We start from the raw sequence: 18,933 nt of genomic DNA, 5'->3' as shown, positions 1-18,933 counted from the left end.
AGAACACCACTAAACTAGTTTACGTTTGTCAGAACACCAATAATCTAGTTTACGTTTGTCAGAACACCAATAATCTAGTTTACGTTTGTCAGAACACCACTAAACTAGTTTACGTTTGTCAGAACACCAATAATCTAGTTTACGTTTGTCAAAACACAACTAAATTAATTTACGTTTGTCAGAACACCACTAAACTAGTTTAAATTTGTCAGAACACCAATAAAATAGTTTACGTTTGTCAGAACACCACTAAACTAGTTTACATTTGTCAGAACACCAATAAACTAGTTTACGTTTGTCAGAACACTAATTAACTAGTTTACGTTTGTCAGAACACCAATTAACTAGTTTACATTTGTCAGGACTCCAATAAACTAGTTAAGGTTTGTCAGAACACCAATTAACTAGTGTACGTTTGTCAGAACACCAATTAACTAGTTTACATTTGTCAGGACTCCAATAAACTAGTTTAGGTTTGTCAGAACACCAATTAACTAGTTTAGGTTTGTCAGGACACCAATAAACTAGTTTAGGTTTGTCAGAACGCCACTAAACTAGCTTACGTTTGTCAGTACACCACTAAATTAGTTTACGTTTGTCAGAACACCAATTAACTAGTTTACGTTTGTCAGAACACCAATTTACTAGCTTATGTTTGTCAGAACACCAATTAACTAGTTTACATTTGTCAGGACTGCAATAAACTAGTTTACGTTTGTCAGGACTCCAATAAACTAGTGTACGTTTGTCAGAACACCAATTAACTAATTTATGTTTGCCAGAACACCAATAATTTAGTTTACGTTTGTCAAAACACCAATAAACAAGTTTACGTTTGTCAGAACACCAATAAACTAGTTTACGTTTGTCAGAACACCAATTAACTAGTTTACGTTTGTCAGTACACCAATTAACTAGTTTACGTTTGTCAGGACTCCAATAAACTAGTTTAGGTTTGTCAGAACACCAATAAGCTAGTTTACGTTTGTCAGGACTCCAATAAACTAGTTTGCGTTTGTCAGAACACCACTAAACTAGTTTACGTTTGTCAGAACACCAATAAGCTAGTTTACATTTGTCAGAACACCACGAAACTAGTTTACGTTTGTCAGAACACCAATAAACTAGTTTACGTTTGTCAGAACACCAATAATCTAGTTTACCTTTTTCAGAACACCAATAAAGTAGTTTACGTTTGTCAGAACACCAATAATCTAGTTTACGTTTGTCAGAACACCAATAAGCTAGTTTACGTTTGTCAGAACACCACTAAACTAGTTTACATTTGTCAGTACACCACTAAATTAGTTTACGATTGTCAGAACACCAATTAACTAGGTTACGTTTGTCAGAACACCAATTGACTAGTTTACATTTGTCAGAACACCAATTAACTAGTTTACATTTGTCAGGACTGCAATAAACTAGTTTACGTTTGTCACGACTCCAATAAACTAGTTTACGTTTGTCAGAACACCAATTAACTAATTTATAGAACACCAATAATTTAGTTTACGTTTGTCAGAACACCAATAAACTAGTTTACGTTTGTCAGAACACCAATAAGCTAGTTTACGTTTGTCAGAACACCAATAAACTAGTTTACGTTTGTCAGAACACCAATAAACTAGTTTACGTTTGTCAGAACACCAATAAGCTAGTTTACGTTTGTCAAAACACCAATAATCTAGTTTACGTTTGTCAGAACACCACTAAACTAGTTTACGTTTGTCAGAACGCCAATAAACTAGTTTACGTTTGTCAGAACACCAATAAACTAGTTTACGCTTGTAAGAACACCAATAATCTAGTTTACGTTTGTCAAAACACCAATAATCTAGTTTACGTTTGTCAGAACACCAATAAACTAGTTTACATTTGTCAGAACACCAATAAACTAGTTTACGTTTGTCAGAACACCAATAAGCTAGTTTACGTTTGTCAGAACACCAATAATCTAGTTTACGTTTGTCAGAACACCAATAAGCTAGTTTACGTTTGTCAGAACACCAATAATCTAGTTTACGTTTGTCAGAACACCAATAAACTAGTTTACGTTTGTCAGAACACCAATAAGCTAGTTTACGTTTGTCAGAACACCAATAATCTAGTTTACGTTTGTCAAAACACCACTAAACTAGTTTACGTTTGTCAGAACACCAATAAGCTAGTTTACGTTTGTCAGAACACCAATAAACTAGTTTACGTTTGTCAGGACACCAATAATCTAGTTTACCTTTTTCAGAACACCAATAAACTAGTTTACGCTTGTAAGAACAACAATAATCTAGTTTACGTTTGTCAGAAGACCAATAAGCTAGCTAATGTTTATCAGCACACTACCAGGCTAGCTAATCTTTGTCAGTACACCACTAAGCTATCTAACCGCTAAGGACAGACTGATTTAGGTTCCTGCTTCTTGAACTCCACATATGATTGTGTGATTAGAAAATGTTGTTTTGATTTGGTCCAAAACTAACATTAAATGTTTGCTTGTTAAGATATTTCTACACCAAGTCCAAATTAATTTCAAATATATTCGAACAAAGTTGAATAAAATATGTATTTCAGGAACCGTCATCAAAAGAAACATAAAAAGCGTGCTCAGTTTTGTTTGAAGTGAAGTATCAGCTGACTAATAACCAAAACTCAGTCCATCCCCAGTATCTATTTCTACTGCTACTGTTTGGCAAACATTTAACAAAACCTCTGAACTACATTCTAAACAGCTGTATGAAAAATAACTTTCTTTAAAGTGACTAAGAATTAAACTGAACTATTCTCTGTACAGTACAAACTATTAGTGAGTAGTAATAAAATAGAAAGCCACATAAGTACAGAGTGACATTAGCATGCAGCTTCAGGAAGATTTTATGTTTTTAAAAACAAAGGTTTGAATAACAATTGTTATTAATATATATATATAAATTCTCAAATGCTTAATATATTTTAAATTTTTTTTTTTTTTACAATTTCTTAAAGATCTGCTTTGTCAAGTTAATGCCACTTCATCTGTCACTGTTCATCACAGTTCAGTCTTTTCTAATTCAGTACAATGTTTCAGATATTTTAGCCATTATTTTGTTATATATTTAAATTCTCAACAGTGTCATATCACCAGTGCTTGTGTTTAAATGGGAATGTCTTTCATATTGAAGCTGCTAATATTTGGTCACATGCATCATCACAAATCAAGACAGTTTATGTTTTCACAGTCATTCCAAAGTCTGATTATATTTTCTATGATTATTTGGTCACCATTTAAATGTAAACAAGAATTATGAGTCTATCAGGATCTATTTAAAAACTGAAATACATCTATGTGCAAAAGAAGACGGCGAAATGAAACCTAGGCAGATTGGTTTCTCTGGAGTTTGAGATCTGATCAACGCTGCATCACAGCCTCATTCAGACAGGAAGTATTTTCTACAGAGTAAGAACTACATTTCTTCGGGCTATTTATGATCTAAGGTTTGGAAATGTTATCTGCAAGCCTCTATCCTCTGTCCTCTTCTATTCACTATTATGTAAAATCCCCAATCTGTATCCAAAATCATAAATCAACTGCCTCAGCTGCTGTGCAAAAATATATATATATGGAACAATCTGAGTTTAAAACTGGCACAGTGAAATCAGTCATCACACATAATCTGTCATCAGAATGATTCAGCAAGACCTTTCTTAAGATTCAAATATTTTACAGCTGTAGATGAACATACTACCTGTTTGATACTATAAACATACAAATACAGACATTTTATTGATCTGTAAAGGGATAAGTAGGTCAAATAAAGCTGAATATTTCCTTAAATTGCATGTTTTTTTCATGCTACAAAACAAATCTGTTAAATAATCCACATTGATTGGTCTATTTTTGTCAAACACATAGTAAATAACAAACAGCACGAAGCAGGTCTGAATCAGAGTCAATGTGTTAAAACACTGAACAATCTCTTTTTATCTGCTACCGATATCTCAGCCAGTGCAAAATATTATATTAATCCAGTATGGAAAAATAAGGCAAAGAATCTTAGAGCTGAAACAAAAGATAATCAACTGTTGGAGTGATTATTGAAATACAAAACATTTGCTACTTTTATCTGTATAAGATATTTATAAATGCACCTTTTGGGTTTTGGACCAAATGATTAATTCATTAATTGTTAAATAATATAAATAACACTGATTGGAAGTTGCAGCTCTTAAGGATTCCCGTCAGTAAAGTAATCTGTGATTGTCGAACAGCTGCCGCCATGAGCCAGACGTCTGCTTTCATTCATACGTACGCTGATGACTTCTTCTTCTTTAGTGACATCTTTGACATCAACATCAAATCCAAAGACCCCTGCAGAGTGAAACAAACACTGAACCACATTTACTGTAACCAGTGGAGGAAAGCTAATGAGTACATTTACAAAAGTACGGTACAAAAGTACAGGCTGGAGGTACTTGTACCTTACTTTTCTATTCTATACTAACACATTTCTCAGGGAAATATTATTCTATTTGCTACATTCACTACATTTATTTGACAACTTAAGTTGCTCTTAACTCTGAAAGTTCAAATTTGACATGCAAAACATATCAACAAATAAAATTTGATGATTATTTTATAGATTAGAGACTCAGCTCCTCCTCAAGCAGCATATCAAACGCAGAAATATGAGCGGATCGGTTTCCTCTGGCGGCAGCAGACAGAACCACAATCCAGCTGAAAACGAGAATGATCCTCTTCTGGTTCTGTTTTTAAAACAATGGCAAAATGACAACTTCCAGTTAGGCTCTTGGTTCATGATGGTGGATGTTTGCAAACCTCACAGCTGATGAATAAATCAAGCAGCTGAGTCTTTATGGAAGACTTTATAAATTCGTATTGCTTCTCCCTCAAGAACTCACTGACGTCTGTGGCCTTCGGGTGAAAACGACATCAGGACGGCGACATGTATGAGGGCGGCGCTGGATGGGTGACGGCGATCCCACAATACAAGAGTTCCCAGTGAGGTCACTTCCTGTGTAGTCCTCAGGCCCTGGTGAAGCTGGGGACGACCAGAACTACAATGGCTGCCACCGCAACCGCTGCCACCGCCAGGTTCCAGCCTTCGGTGTCGCCGCGCTGAGGAAGACAGGAAATACCGTGAGATGAAGACGAGACTCATGGACTCCCAAACGGGATTAACAACAAAGATTAGAGGCAGAAATGTGGATAAAATCAACATTTTCACATTTCTACACAACGTTCATGAAGTTGAAGCATTTGAAGATGTTAATCTTGACGTGATTATTTAAAAAAAATCCTAAAAATAAATATGAAAAATTCAGAAGAACTAAATTAAAGTCTATGTCTATGATACGTACACATAATAATAGTGAATCAGAACTAACTGAGCTTGAATTACTTAACTATTATAATTGTGACAAAGTAAGTTAAAATGGTGAAGATGATGAAGAAACAAAAAAAATTACGAAAATATGCCTTTGAATAGAACATGTTAAATAAAATAAATACATGATGCTGGGCTGACTTTGACTTAGTTATACATTTGAGACACTTTGATAGAGATTTTTATTTTAATCTTTACAAATGATGTCTGGGATCAATGAGTGTCAATAGAACATCATTTTTCCTTTTCCGACGCAGAAGACCAAGTCGTACAGACTGTGAAGTCCTCTGGGCCACGTTCACACACATTTGGTAGCTTTATCTCGTTGTTGCATGCCTTAGCGCCCTCTAGCTGCAATGCTTAGTCAACAGCTTGCATACATGTTGCCTTGAGATTTTTCCGGTGACAAGCTCTGTGAAGAAGATCTTGCGCAGCTCAAAGCGTCTGCGTTCATGTAGTTTTGTGGACCCCGTTTGTGCCGTTTAGCCACTTTGATTGTAGACTCGGTTGGAGCACATCTACTTCGTTTGAAGCATACTGGGTCCTCTAAATGAAATGTGGTCGTTGATCTGCGGTGGCAGTTAGCCTGGATGTGACACCCTGATTCAGCCACTCTCGGTTGCTAAAAGAAGCAGAGTGTCTGGTAGAGAAAGAAGGGCGTGGCCATACCTGGTCCTCTCTAGGACGCCAGCTCCTCCCACCAGCACCAAATCAAGGCCACTATAACAATCATTCCTATGAAGGGGATGGAGAGGACAGGGGGCTCAGAAGGACCAGTGCAGTTCTGGGAAAAAGACAAAAGGTAGGAGTGTAGGGGGGCATGGAGAGAGGGCTGTGGTAAGAGAAAATAAAACCATAAAATAATCAGAATCAGAACGTGTCGAGAAGAAAGGCGAGCGTGGAGCAAAGAAAAACAAGAAAAGACTGATAAAATGATAGATAGAAATAAAGAGAAATATTGATAGGCAGGCAAGCATCAAAACCATCAAATTAACAGAGAATTTGATCAAGTTCATTGTGCAAGTTTGTGAGAGAACTGATAAAAACATGATGATGAAGGAAAGACATAACCAGAAAGAGAAGGTGATTAGAGAAAGACATCAAAGATCGTTAAAGACAAGATGGAGAGCTCTGGTAGCAGTTCATCACCACTAGAGTAGTTCAAAATGTCTTCATCTTGTCATTTAAAGATCTCTGCCGACACTTTGAAGTGCTGCCTTGCAATCGACTCGATCAGCAGCACTGCAGTGTGGGTAAAAGGTAAACTACAACTATGGAGGACAAGAATGTAAGTGAATGATAGAATGGCGAGGAGCAGAGGTGGGACCAAGTCACTGATCACAATTCCAGAGTCAAGACTCACATGTTAAGACAGGAAAATCAAAAGTTTAGTCTCAAGGCTTGACATCAAATTCCTGTGCAAAGTTCTTAGTCCGGTTCCACATTAAGACAGGAGAGTCTCCAGTCAAATCTCAGAAAGGCAAGTCCCAAGACAAGAAAATCAAATGATTGGCACCCCTGTGGATGGACGGCGCCCCAATGGATGATTGGTAGATCTATGGATGGAACCCCTATGGGTGGTTGGTGGCTCTATGTATGGAAGGCGCCCCTACGGATGGATGTCCCCCCTATGCATGGTTGGCCCCCCCTATGGATGGAAGGCGCCCCTATGCATGGTTAGCGCCCCTATGGATAAATGGAGCCCCTATGCATGGTTGGCCCCCCTATGGATGGAAGGAGCCCCTATGCATGGTTGGCCCCCCTATGGATGGAAGGAGCCCCTACGGATAGATTGCGCCCCTATGCATGGTTGGCCCCCTATGGATGGATGGCGCCCCTACGGATGGATGGTGCCCCTATGCATGGTTGGCCCCCCTATGCATGGTTGGCACCCCTATGAATGGAAGGCGCCCCTATGGATGGAAGGCGCCCCTACGGATGGATTGCACCCCTATGCATGGTTGGCCCCCCTATGGATGGAAGGCGCCCCTACGGATGGATTGCACCCCTATGCATGGTTGGCCCCCCTATGGATGGAAGGCGCCCCTACGGATGGATTGCACCCCTATGCATGGTTGGCCCCCCTATGGATGGAAGGCGCCCCTACGGATGGATTGCGCCCCTATGGCTGGTTGGCTCCCCTATGGATGGATGGCGCCCCTATGGCTGGATGGCGCCCCTATGGCTGGATGGCGCCCCTATGGATGGATGCCGCCCCAATTAATGGATGGTGCCCCTATGGTTGGATGGCCCCCCTATGGATGGATGGCGCACCTGTACATGGAAGGCGCCCCTATGGATAGAATGCGCCCCTACGGACGGATTGCAACCCTATGCATGGTTGGCACCCCTACGGATGGATTGTGCCCCTATGGGTGGTTGGCTCCCCTACGGATGGATTGTGCCCCTATGGCTGGTTGGCTCCCCTACGGATGGATTGTGCCCCTATGGCTGGTTGGCTCCCCTATGGATGGATGGCGCCCCTATGGATGGTTGGTGGCTCTATGGATGGTTGGTGCCCCTATGGATGGATGGTACCCCTATGGATGAATGGTACCCCTATGGATGGATGGTACCCCTATGGAAGGTTGGTGGCTCTATGGATGGATGGCGCCCCTACAGATGGATGGCCCTGCTATGGATGGTTGCCACCCCTATGGACAGTTGGCGCCTCTATGGGTGGTTGGCACCCCTACAGATGGAAGGCGACCCTACAGATGGTTGTCGCCCCCCTATGGATGGTTGGCCCCCGTACGGATGGATGGAGCCCCCCTATGGATTGACACTCTAGTCCAAGGTCAAGTCTCAGACTAGATTTTGTCAGATTTGTGAAACTGGTCCACACCTCTAGACACAAGTGAAGTCAGGCAAACAGAATCCAAATGTCTATGTTTGGATTGAACTGTCTGCAATGAGATGTTCCACACATGATGTGTTATCAGCCAATCAGACGGACCTCCACTGTCAATGCGCTTCACTGTTTTCTGATCAGTTGACAAGTGAGTAGACCTGTGAGATCCTGAGGGCTGTACGGAGGAAGCAGCGAGTTGAGCGGAAGTAGAAACAGACAGATGACGAAAACAAACTGCCCAGCAGCGACAGACGTCAAGAAGAAGCTCACAAAAAAATGCTCAAAAACCAGCAACATCAGCAGAGCTGAAGCAGAATGACTGATGAGTTTCAGCTGTTATCGACTCACATGAACACAGTTCAGACGGACAAACAGAAGAAACAGGCCTCAGTGTGTCCATTGAGATACTGCGTCGTACTTACCTTGACATTTTTAAATATTCTACACATGTATATATGTTTTACTCTGTTTATATCTTGTATTTTTGCTGTATAATTTGGTCTATTTATGGTGTATTCTAATACATTCTGTTTATTGTGTATTTTATAGATCTCTATTTATTTATTTGTATGTATGTATCTTAACTATTCAGCCATATTCACACTTATTGTCTCTAAAAGTTTAAAACCAAACTGTATTTGTACCCGACTTCACCAAGAACGTTTAGAGGATGAAACAGATTTCGATCACAAAAGACGATTTAAACTGGAAAAAGTTAACAAAACGTCTTACCTGTGACTTCCTGCCCACCAGTTTCTGCAGCTCAGCCTTGCAGCGCTGCAGCTCCTGTTCCAGCGACACTCGCTCCCGCTGGCTGCTGTCGTACAGCTGCTGCAGGTCGACCAGGTCGCCCTTCAACCCGTCGCACTGACAGGAAGACAGACAGGAAAACAGACAGGAAGACAGACAGGAAGACAGACAGGAAAACAGACAGGAAGACAGACAGGAAGACAGACAGGAAAACAGACAGGAAGACAGACAGGAAGACAGACAGGAAGACAGACAGGAAAACAGACAGGAAGACAGACAGGAAAACAGACAGGAAGACAGACAGGAAGACAGACAGGAAAACAGACAGGAAGACAGACAGGAAGACAGACAGGAAAACAGACAGGAAGACAGACAGGAAAACAGACAGGAAGACAGACAGGAAGACAGACAGGAAAACAGACAGGAAGACAGACAGGAAGACAGACAGGAAAACAGACAGAAAGACAGACAGGAAAACAGACAGGAAGACAGACAGGAAAACAGACAGGAAGACAGACAGGAAAACAGACAGGAAGACAGACAGGAAAACAGACAGGAAGACAGACAGTAAAACAGACAGGAAGACAGACAGGAAGACAGACAGGAAGACAGACAGGAAAACAGACAGGAAGACAGACAGGAAAACAGACAGGAAAACAGACAGGAAGACGGACAGGAAAACGGACAGGAAGACGGACAGGAAAACGGACAGGAAGACGGACAGGAAAACAGACAGGAAGACAGACAGGAAGACAGACAGGAAGACAGACAGGAAGACAGACAGGAAAACAGACAGGAAGACAGACAGGAAGACAGACAGGAAAACAGACAGGAAGACAGACAGGAAGACAGACAGGAAAACAGACAGAAAGACAGACAGGAAAACAGACAGGAAGACAGACAGGAAAACAGACAGGAAAACAGACAGGAAGACAGACAGGAAAACAGACAGGAAGACAGACAGGAAAACAGACAGGAAGACAGACAGGAAGACAGACAGGAAGACAGACAGGAAAACAGACAGGAAGACAGACAGGAAAACAGACAGGAAGACAGACAGGAAAACAGACAGGAAGACAGACAGGAAAACAGACAGGAAGACAGACAGGAAAACAGACAGGAAGACAGACAGGAAGACAGACAGGAAGACAGACAGGAAAACAGACAGGAAGACAGACAGGAAAACAGACAGGAAGACAGACAGGAAGACAGACAGGAAAACAGACAGGAAGACAGACAGGAAGACAGACAGGAAAACAGACAGAAAGACAGACAGGAAAACAGACAGGAAGACAGACAGGAAAACAGACAGGAAGACAGACAGGAAAACAGACAGGAAGACAGACAGGAAGACAGACAGGAAGACAGACAGGAAAACAGACAGGAAGACAGACAGGAAAACAGACAGGAAAACAGACAGGAAGACAGACAGGAAGACGGACAGGAAGACGGACAGGAAAACGGACAGGAAGACGGACAGGAAAACAGACAGGAAGACAGACAGGAAAACAGACAGGAAGACAGACAGGAAGACAGACAGGAAGACAGACAGGAAAACAGACAGGAAGACAGACAGGAAGACAGACAGGAAGACAGACAGGAAAACAGACAGGAAGACAGACAAGAAGACAGACAGGAAAACAGACAGGAAGACAGACAGGAAAACAGACAGAAAGACAGACAGGAAAACAGACAGGAAGACAGACAGGAAAACAGACAGGAAAACAGACAGGAAGACAGACAGGAAAACAGACAGGAAGACAGACAGGAAAACAGACAGGAAGACAGACAGGAAGACAGACAGGAAGACAGACAGGAAAACAGACAGGAAGACAGACAGGAAAACAGACAGGAAAACAGACAGGAAGACAGACAGGAAAACAGACAGGAAGACAGACAGGAAAACGGACAGGAAGACGGACAGGAAAACAGACAGGAAGACAGACAGGAAAACAGACAGGAAGACAGACAGGAAGACAGACAGGAAGACAGACAGGAAAACAGACAGGAAGACAGACAGGAAGACAGACAGGAAGACAGACAGGAAGACAGACAAGAAGACAGACAGGTAAAGGAGATTTAAATCCTCCATCATCTGGAACAGCTGACACCGGGCAATGAACCTGATGAAGCTGCATGTCTTTGGAGAAAACCCACACAGTATATAGTATACTAGTATATCTAGCATACGAGTATACTAGTACATCTAGTATACTAGATGTACTAGTATATCTATGTACTAGTATATCAGCCAGTAGTAGTTCATTGCAGATAGATAAATAAGAGACATGTTTGCAGCCATTTAGAAACAGTGTTGTATTTTCACAGTTTGTCCCCCAGAGGGCACTAACAGCTTTATTTTTCTCAATTAAATTACCAGAAAATACATATATACTGCATATATACTACACATATATATATATACATATATACTGTATATTCAGTGTATATATATACATATACACATATATATATATATATATATATATATATATATATATATATACATATATACATACATATACATATATATATATATGTATATATATATACATATATATATATACACACTGATGATATTTTATGTATTTTACGGCTTCAGATTAAAGCCCTCATTTGTTGAGTGGAGTCTGGTGATGACTCACCTGCGTCTGGACTTTGAGAGACGTCTCTTCTGCTCGTCTCAGTTGGACCTTCAGGACCGACGAGGAGTCCGGGTCCTCCGGGTCCTGGTGTTGGGGACCAGACTGAGACAGGCTGATGTAAGAGTCCGCCTTCACCTGCTCAGGCTCAGTGTCAGTGACGGCCAGGTACGCATCGTCACACCTGTCCAGAGGTCGGGGGGGGGGGGGGGGTCATAGGAATGTGTGGATGTTAGTGTTCACTCACTAATAATGTCAGAGCAGTAGGTTGATTGACAGCTGGTTGGTCCACTCACATGTCTCGTTGCTGCTGAAGTTGCTCCACTTTGTTGTTCAGAGCTTTGTTGTCGTTGTTCAGAAACTGCTGTTCATCAGTCAGAGAGAAGAACTCGTCCTTCAGCTGAGTCCTGTCGCCTGGACACACACATTTATACGTTTACCTATCTCACCTGTGTGTCTCTGACTCACCTGTGTGTCTCTGACTCACCTGTGTATCTCTGACTCACCTGTGTGTCTCTGACTCACCTGTGTGTCTCTGACTCACCTGTGTATCTCTGACTCACCTGTGTGTCTCTGACTCACCTGTGTATCTCTGACTCACCTGTGTATCAGTGACTCACCTGTGTGTCTCTGACTCACCTGTGTATCTCTGACTCACCTGTATCTCAGTGACTCACCTGTGTATCAATGACTCACCTGTATCTCAGTGACTCACCTGTGTATCAGTGACTCACCTGTGTGTCAGTGACTCACCTGTGTATCTCTGACTCACCTGTGTATCAGTGACTCACCTGTGTATCAGTGACTCACCTGTATCTCAGTGACTCACCTGTGTATCAGTGACTCACCTGTGTGTCAATGACTCACCTGTGTATCAGTGACTCACCTGTATCTCAGTGACTCACCTGTGTATCAGTGACTCACCTGTGTATCTCAGTGACTCACCCGTGTATCTCAGTGACTCACCTGTGTATCTCAGTGACTCACCTGTGTGTCAGTGACTCACCTGTGTATCTCAGTGACTCACCTGTGTGTCAGTGACTCACCTGTGTATGTCAGTGACTCACCTGTGTATCTCAGTGACTCACCTGTGTATCAGTGACTCACCTGTGTATCTCAGTGACTCACCTGTGTATCAGTGACTCACCTGTGTATCTCAGTGACTCACCTGTGTATCAGTGTCTCACCTGTGTATCAGTGACTCACCTGTGTATCTCAGTGACTCACCAGTGTATCTCTAACTCACCTGTGTATCAGTGACTCACCTGTGTATCAGTGTCTCACCTGTGTATCAGTGACTCACCTGTGTATCTCAGTGACTCACCTGTGTATCTCAGTGACTCACCTGTGTGTCAGTGACTCACCTGTGTATCTCAGTGACTCACCTGTGTGTCAGTGACTCACCTGTGTATCTCAGTGACTCACCTGTGTATCAGTGACTCACCTGTGTATCAGTGACTCACCTGTGTATCAGTGTCTCACCTGTGTATCAGTGACTCACCTTGTGTATCTCAGTGACTCACCTGTGTATCTCTAACTCACCTGTGTATCAGTGTCTCACCTGTGTGTCAATGACTCACCTGTGTATCTCAGTGACTCACCTGTGTGTCAGTGACTCACCTGTGTATCTCAGTGACTCACCTGTGTGTCAGTGACTCACCTGTGTATCTCAGTGACTCACCTGTGTATCAGTGACTCACCTGTGTATCAGTGACTCACCTGTGTATCAGTGTCTCACCTGTGTATCAGTGACTCACCTTGTGTATCTCAGTGACTCACCTGTGTATCTCTAACTCACCTGTGTATCAGTGTCTCACCTGTGTGTCAATGACTCACCTGTGTATCTCAGTGACTCACCTGTGTGTCAGTGACTCACCTGTGTATCTCAGTGACTCACCTGTGTGTCAGTGACTCACCTGTGTATCTCAGTGACTCACATGTGTATCAGTGACTCACCTGTGTATCTCAGTGACTCACCTGTGTATCAGTGACTCACCTGTGTATCAGTGTCTCACCTGTGTATCAGTGACTCACCTGCGTATCTCAGTGACTCACCTGTGTATCAGTGAGTCACCTGTGTATTTCAGTGACTCACCTTGTGTATCAGTGACTCACCTGTGTATCAGTGTCTCACCTGTGTATCAGTGACTCACCTTGTGTATCTCAGTGACTCACCTGTGTATCTCTAACTCACCTGTGTATCAGTGTCTCACCTGTGTGTCAATGACTCACCTGTGTATCTCAGTGACTCACCTGTGTGTCAGTGACTCACCTGTGTATCTCAGTGACTCACCTGTGTGTCAGTGACTCACCTGTGTATCTCAGTGACTCACATGTGTATCAGTGACTCACCTGTGTATCTCAGTGACTCACCTGTGTATCAGTGACTCACCTGTGTATCAGTGTCTCACCTGTGTATCAGTGACTCACCTGCGTATCTCAGTGACTCACCTGTGTATCAGTGAGTCACCTGTGTATTTCAGTGACTCACCTTGTGTATCAGTGACTCACCTGTGTATCAGTGTCTCACCTGTGTATCTCAGTGACTCACCTGTGTATCTCAGTGACTCACCTGTGTGTCAGTGACTCACCTGTGTATCTCAGTGACTCACCTGTGTGTCAGTGACTCACCTGTGTCGTGGCTCTTCATGCTGATCTCAGCTCTCAGCGTTGTGATCTCCAGCTCGTACTCCTGCGTTGTGGCGTGGAGTCGCTGTAGCTCCGCCTTCAGGCGACACAGCTCCTCCTGTAGGGAGGCGATGTCGTTCTCTCGCTCCGCCGCCGCCTCCTCGGCGCCCTGCTGCAGCATCAGCACCTCCTCCTGAGCAGAGCGGAGCTCTTCGTGCACCTCCTCCAACTCGTTCTCCTTCTCCTCCTCCAGGCTGTCCATCTCCTCCTGGACCGACCGGAGCTGAGCTGGAGGAAGAGGAGGAAGAGGAAGAGCAAGAGCAAGAGGAAGAGGAGAAGTAGGAAGAGGAGGAAGAGGAGTAGGAGAAGGAGGAAGTTAGTTTGTTAAAAACGTGAGTCAAGAGAAGAAGTGAAGACGTTCTGATCCGGTGGAGGTATTCTATGAATGATGTAAACTTGAACCTTGCAGTCTCTGGATCTGTCTGGTGAAGCTCTCGGCCTGGTGAGCGCTCGCCAGTCGCTCGTCCTCCAACAGACCTGAGGAGAGAGAGGAGGACACAGATGATGAGGAGGAGGAGGAAGAGGAGCAGTGTGATGATGTAATCTCTGAGTTCCTCACCCTGCAGCTCCAGGAATCCCTCCTCATGCCTCTGAGAAACCTCTCTGGTCTCCTCCAGCTCCATCAGCAGCTGGAACACCTGAGCTCTCAGCTCCTCCAGCTCCTCCTCTTCATCCCTCTCTTCTCCTCCTTCCTCCTGCTTCTCCTCCTTCACCTCCTTCTCCTCCTCCTGCGTCTCCTCCTTCTCCTCTAGGGACTCCCTCTCTTTGGCCGTCAGAGTTTCTGCCAACATGACGGGTTTCTTCTGCACCTTCATCTCACACAGCTCGTCTTCATTTTCAACTTTAAATGAGTTTTCAGAATAAAAACTTTATTCCTGAAAAAACTGAATCATCAACTTTACAAACTATATTTATTTTATATCATAAGTATGTAAATAATATTTTTTATTTTAGTAAACTGAAGGACCTACTGCTCCCTAAAAGGCTTTTATTGTGAAAAGTGTGCAGGATGAATCAGGGTTTCTGATGTTGTTGCCCTGACTGAATTACTAATGATTAATCTGAGACGTTATAGTTGAGATAAACTCTCCACTATTAGTTCAAACAGACTGAAGCAGCAGATCATATTTCACGTATCACTCTAATCGTATAATTAACCAATAAAACTGTAATGACATCATCAAACCCTCGTTATGACGCATGTAAACAAACACTGACCGGATGGATCGAGGACCTCCTCGATGACGGGCGGCAGCCGGAGTCCGTCCATGTTTTCAGCTGACGGAGGACAGACAGACGCTGCAGACGGACAGACAGATGGAGGATCAGAGTTCCACACAGAGGGGGGGTGGGGAGGCGGACTGAAGCCCAGGAAGGCTCCTCACGCTCCGGGTAGGCTGAGCCGCTGCAGCCCCTCCATCCTCCTGGAGCTCAGAGACGATGAAGGCTGGAGGGAAGCATAGGAGGGAGGAGGATGGGAGGAGGGAAGGAGGAGGAGGAGGAGGAGGAGGAGGAGGAGGAGGAGGAGGGAGGAGGAGCAGTCAGAGAGAGAACTGCGACACCAACGCCGCACTGATCCTGGATCAGGTGGATATGGAACGGTTCTCATCACCATTTTGATAATCAGTTTGTTATCTCTGTCTCTAAATACTACATTACCCATGAGCCTCAGCTTCAGTTGCCATGGAGACAAAGCCAGAATCAGTTTTTATCAGGTTTCTCTCCGCAGTTAACGTGATTTGGCTGTTTCGTAGGTGAAATGCACCATGGGAGTCGTAGACTTCAGTTTTAATGTCCACAGGCCTGTTTAAGCTTTGTGTTGTTTTTATCAAAAGAACCAGATGTTTCACACAGTTCATCACTGACATCACTTCATAACATCTTAAACTCTACAACAGCAGCTCAGTTATTCATGTCTGAATACGACCCACAGCTACGACTCCCTGTTGAGGATCGACACAAACCCTGATGAGACCCACTGGTGGCTAGTTGTTCTGAGCCAATCGTTTCTTCTTCTGCCTCCTTCAAATGCCAACAACCAACCAGAGAGCCAGTGTGAAGACGAGAAGAAGAAGGCCAGTAGAAACCAACGCAGATGGGTACATCGTAGGATACGTCGTACGACGTAGGGTACGTCGTACATCGTAGAGTACGTCGTACATCGTAGTGTATGTCGTACGTCGTAGTGTACATCGTAGTGTACGTCGTACGTCGTAGTGTACATCGTAGTGTGCGTCGTACGTCGTAGTGTACGTCGTACGTCGTAGGGTACATCGTACGCCAAAGTGTACGTCTTACGTCGTAGTGTACGTCGTACGTCGTAGTGTACGTCGTACATCGTAGTGTACGTCGTAGTGTACGTCGTACGTCGTAGTGTACGTCGTACATCGTAGTGTACGTCGTAGTGTACGTCGTAGTGTATGTCGTAGTGTACGTCGTACGTCGTAGTGTACGTCGTACATCGTAGTGTACGTCGTAGTGTACGTCATACGTCGTAATGTACATCGTACGTCGTACATCGTAGTGTACGTCGTAGTATACGTCGTACGTCGTAGTGTACGTCGTAGTGTACATCGTAGTGTACGTCGTAGTGTACGTCGTACGTCGTAGTGTACGTCGTACATCGTAGTGTACGTCGTAGTGTACATCGTAGTTTACGTCGTACGTCGTAGTGTACGTCGTACGTCGTAGTGTACGTCGTACGTCGTAGTGTACGTCGTACATCGTAGTGTACATCGTAGTGTACGTCGTACGTCGTAGTGTACGTCGTAGTGTACGTCGTACGGTACTTCTACCAAAGCGAACACATTGCACCCTAAAATCACATTGATGGTTTTTACTTTTTTCTTTTGGTGCAGGTTTAATAAATAAAGAAGCATCATGTAACGTCTTGGACAGAGCCAGGCTAGCTGTTCCCCCTACTTCCAGTCTTTATGCTAAGCTAAGCTAACCACATCTGGACTGATGCTGCAGTCATGTCCCGTGTAAATAAAGATCGTCGTCTGTTTGCAGGTTTCTGAATCACTTTGTAAATCTCAGATGTGTTCCATATAGATCTAGTGTTGTCATCTATTGTTGAAGCACTTTGTCTGACGAGAGGCGTCCATGTTTGTTTGTTTCCTGAGCACCTGAAACCCCCCCGCCCCATGACATTCAGAATGTTGTACTGTCCCTTTAAGCCGTGACGAGCTGCTGATGTGGTCTCTGGATGTGGTCTCTGGATGTGGTCTCTGGATGTGGTCTCTAGCTCTAACGCCTCTCTTCCCTCTGAATGACCTTCGTCTGTGTTCGTCTTCACATATTAAATCTCTGCTGCAGACGTTTACACACACACACACACGCACGCACGCACGCACGCACGCACGGACGGACACACACACACGCACGCGCGCACACACACACACACACACACACACACACACACACACACACACACACAGTGAATAAATACCTGACGTTGAGATGAAGACGGTGCAGCTCAGTCTGCTGCAGCTTCTCTTCATCATTTGTTAACTGCAGACCCTCCTCCTCCTCCTCCTCCTCCTCCTGTTGTCCTATATTTCCTCCTCAGTGATGCAGAGCGACGTCACTCCGGTTTACAGAGAAACAGACGACATGAAGACACAACGGAGCGTCATGACGACATTTAATATTCTTATATTATTTATTATCTCTCACATCATCTTCAGATGAACTATGCTTCTCTCTATTTATCACTTTATTTTAATTAAACATCATCAAACAAACAGTTATAAATATGAATATAATATATATATATATATATATATATATATATATATATATATATATATATATATAACTAATTAAACTTTCTGGGATTTTATTTCTCTTCCAGCAGGTTTGTTAGCTTGTTAGCTAACAACATACATGGATGAAGCTAGGCTAGCAGTTTCCCCCTGCTTCCAGTCTTTGTGCTAAGCTAACGATCAACGTTCATTTTCATTTTGATGACTTCTCTTCTTTGGATCATAAAGTCATGTTTGACAGTTTAATTATTAGTTTATGAAACACGTCAATAACTATTATGGGATGGATTATTTTTCATGGGTTGTAAAAGAGACAAAGCTTCTGTGGTGGTCCACTCTTCTTCTACAGAAAGGTATCAGAGGTACATCGTTCATCTTTAAGGAGATTAAAACGTTATTAATGATGATCAACGTAGTTATTAAGATGTGATGCGTTCAACCACACAGAATACCTGAGAATCAACGGATTATTAAACACCTTTATTACATATTTTCATAGAATGTAAAACTACACTTTTAATTGGATCAATAACACCATTTTTTTGTAATTATGTAAAACAATAATACTGTGAAAACATAATGAACATGAACATGTTGTCAGCTCTTTAGTTCAATGTTACTGTGGTCACTGTGTCATCACGCGTCATTGGCGCCATCTAGTGGAGATTCTCAGAAATACAACTCAAGACATTTATATTTAATATTATTATTATGACATCTAATAAACAATTCAGTAATGAATGTTTTATTTTACTGTCTGATTCACTTGCATCCGTCTGTAACTAAGTACATTTACTCAAGTACTACAGCCTACTTTACTACAATGTTGAAGTTCTTGTAATTTACGTCAGTAT

General features: G+C 42.9%; 1 protein-coding gene across 4 annotated transcripts; it reads right to left on the bottom strand.

Moving 5' to 3' along the window:
- Positions 1 to 6: 6 nt before the first annotated feature.
- Positions 7 to 17,841, bottom strand: LOC137889920 (coiled-coil domain-containing protein 136-like). Of its 4 annotated transcripts, none has more exons than XM_068733956.1 (10): positions 17,764 to 17,841; positions 15,531 to 15,759; positions 14,872 to 15,153; positions 14,715 to 14,789; positions 14,256 to 14,540; positions 11,921 to 12,038; positions 11,628 to 11,808; positions 8,965 to 9,099; positions 6,051 to 6,213; positions 5,030 to 5,113 (listed from the first exon to the last, which is right to left on the bottom strand). In XM_068733956.1, exons 2-9 carry the CDS (start codon positions 15,580 to 15,582, stop codon positions 6,061 to 6,063), a joined length of 1,281 nt encoding a protein of 426 aa, XP_068590057.1. In that variant the 5' UTR covers positions 15,583 to 15,759; positions 17,764 to 17,841; the 3' UTR covers positions 5,030 to 5,113; positions 6,051 to 6,060. The 4 variants fall into 4 exon arrangements, with proteins under 4 accessions (XP_068590059.1, XP_068590057.1, XP_068590058.1 ...); XM_068733957.1 differs by having other exon boundaries at positions 6,051 to 6,165; XM_068733958.1 differs by lacking the exon at positions 6,051 to 6,213 and having other exon boundaries at positions 7 to 5,113.
- Positions 17,842 to 18,933: the final 1,092 nt, after the last annotated feature.

This window comes from Cebidichthys violaceus, unplaced genomic scaffold, assembly GCF_023349555.1.
Source record: "Cebidichthys violaceus isolate CVI_PGR_0920_01 unplaced genomic scaffold, fCebVio1.0.p SCAF_60, whole genome shotgun sequence".
Classification (NCBI taxonomy): Eukaryota; Metazoa; Chordata; class Actinopteri; order Perciformes; family Stichaeidae; genus Cebidichthys; species Cebidichthys violaceus.
Note: the sequence above shows the minus strand (reverse complement) of the source record. Positions and strands in the feature narration are given on the sequence as shown.